The 1,780-nt window shown below is 39.6% G+C and overlaps 1 protein-coding gene across 1 annotated transcript; it reads left to right on the forward strand.

The window, feature by feature from the left end:
* The first annotated feature begins 400 nt into the window (after positions 1 to 400).
* LOC117313277 (olfactory receptor 8B3-like) lies at positions 401 to 1,345 on the forward strand. Its single transcript, XM_033861618.1, has one exon. The coding sequence runs from the start codon at positions 401 to 403 to the stop codon at positions 1,343 to 1,345; it is 945 nt and encodes a 314-aa protein (XP_033717509.1).
* Positions 1,346 to 1,780: the final 435 nt, after the last annotated feature.

The raw sequence follows: 1,780 nt of genomic DNA on the forward strand, positions 1-1,780 counted from the left end.
ATCACAGGGGAACTGAGATAACTCGTAGAGTGATGGAAACATGAGTAGGAACTAAAAAGTGACTGGTCAGATGAATAGGAGGGAGAGATGGGGATACAACCCCACCACCAAAGCCCATCAACAGGTAGGCTTTTTCCACAGCTACCCCATCCCTCTGTCTTCTAGTAAAGATAAAGCTGTTGTTTGTCCCATGCAGCTCATGCAACAAAAGACAGTGATTTAAACGTAGAGGGGTATGTGTTGCAGTACTTACAGACCCTGTGAAGCAAAGGAAGACGTGATTTCTGCCAGTCTGAGTCTCTTTCTCGTAAAGCTCATATAAAAGAGAGTCTGTAAGGACAGAGCTGGGTTCCCTATTAATGTAGTTTTCTTCTATTCTCACAGATTTCCGAAGTTGAGAATGCTGGCTAGAAATGACTCCTTAGTGCCTGAATTTATACTTGCTGGATTAACAGACCATCCAGAGCTCCAGCAGCCCCTCTTTTACCTGTTTCTAATGATCTACATTGTCACCATGGTGGGCAACCTGGGCTCGATCATTATTATTGGTCTAAATTCTCACCTCCACACCCCCGTGTACTATTTAGTCTTCAACTTATCCTTCATTGATCTCTGTTACTCCTCTGTTTTCACCCCCCAGATGCTGATGAACTTTGTATTCAAGAAGAATATCATCTTCTATGTTGGGCGCATGACTCAGCTGTTTTTCTTTCTCTTTTTTGTCATCTCTGAATGCTATATGTTGACCTCAATGGCCTATGATAGCTATGTGGCCATCTGTACTCCATTGCTGTATAAGGTCACCATGTTCCATAAGGTCTGTTTGGTGCTATCTTTGGCTGTGTATGTGATGGGGTTTACTGGAGCCTCTGCCCACACAGGGTGCATGCTTAGACGAACCTTCTGCAATGTTAATATCAACCATTACTTGTGTGACATCCTCCCACTCCTCCAAGTCTCTTGCACCAGCACTTATGTCAGTGAGGTGGTAGTTCTCATTGTTGTGGGTATTAATATCACAGTACCTAGTTTCACCATCCTAGTTTCTTACATCTTCATCCTTACTAGCATTCCTCATATCAAATCTGCTCAGGGAAGATCAAAAGCCTTCAGCACGTGTAGCTCCCACATCATTGCTCTCTCCTTTTTTGGTTCAGCAGCATTCATGTACCTTAAATATTCTTCTCCTGGATCTATGGACCTGAAAAAAATTTATTCTGTTTTCTATACTAATGTGGTGCCCATGGTCAATCCTTTGATTTACATTTTGAGAAACAAGGATATCAAAGTTACACTGAGGAAATCCCTGTTTAAGAATCCAGAGGAGAACCATGTTCTAATTTGAATCAGCGATATTGTAAAGAAATTCAACTTTTTATTTATTTTTACTGGTGTCTTTCAAGAAGACTGTATTTATCACCATGTTGCTTCTACAGATATTTTTATATGTGGTATGGACTTGTCTTATCACTTCCCTCACTGCTGATCTTGTCTCATATTTGGCCTCTGTATCTCCTGCACCTCATATCAGTTTACTGAATAACATGTTTATAAAAGGAATAAATATGCTGACCTTTTTAAAAATAATTTTTTCATACTTCCATCTTCTGAGCTATTCCTAATCTGGACAAATATGGTGAATCATAAATCACAGAAAGTTAAAATTATATCTTACTCATCTAAACACAGAAGTGCCAAATACTGTAGAAATATTCTCATTCTTGTCGATACTCTTGCTGGTATAGGGAACGGGATTCAATAAAATGTCTTAATACAAACT

Source organism: Tursiops truncatus, chromosome 8 (assembly GCF_011762595.2).
Source record: "Tursiops truncatus isolate mTurTru1 chromosome 8, mTurTru1.mat.Y, whole genome shotgun sequence".
Taxonomy (NCBI): Eukaryota; Metazoa; Chordata; class Mammalia; order Artiodactyla; family Delphinidae; genus Tursiops; species Tursiops truncatus.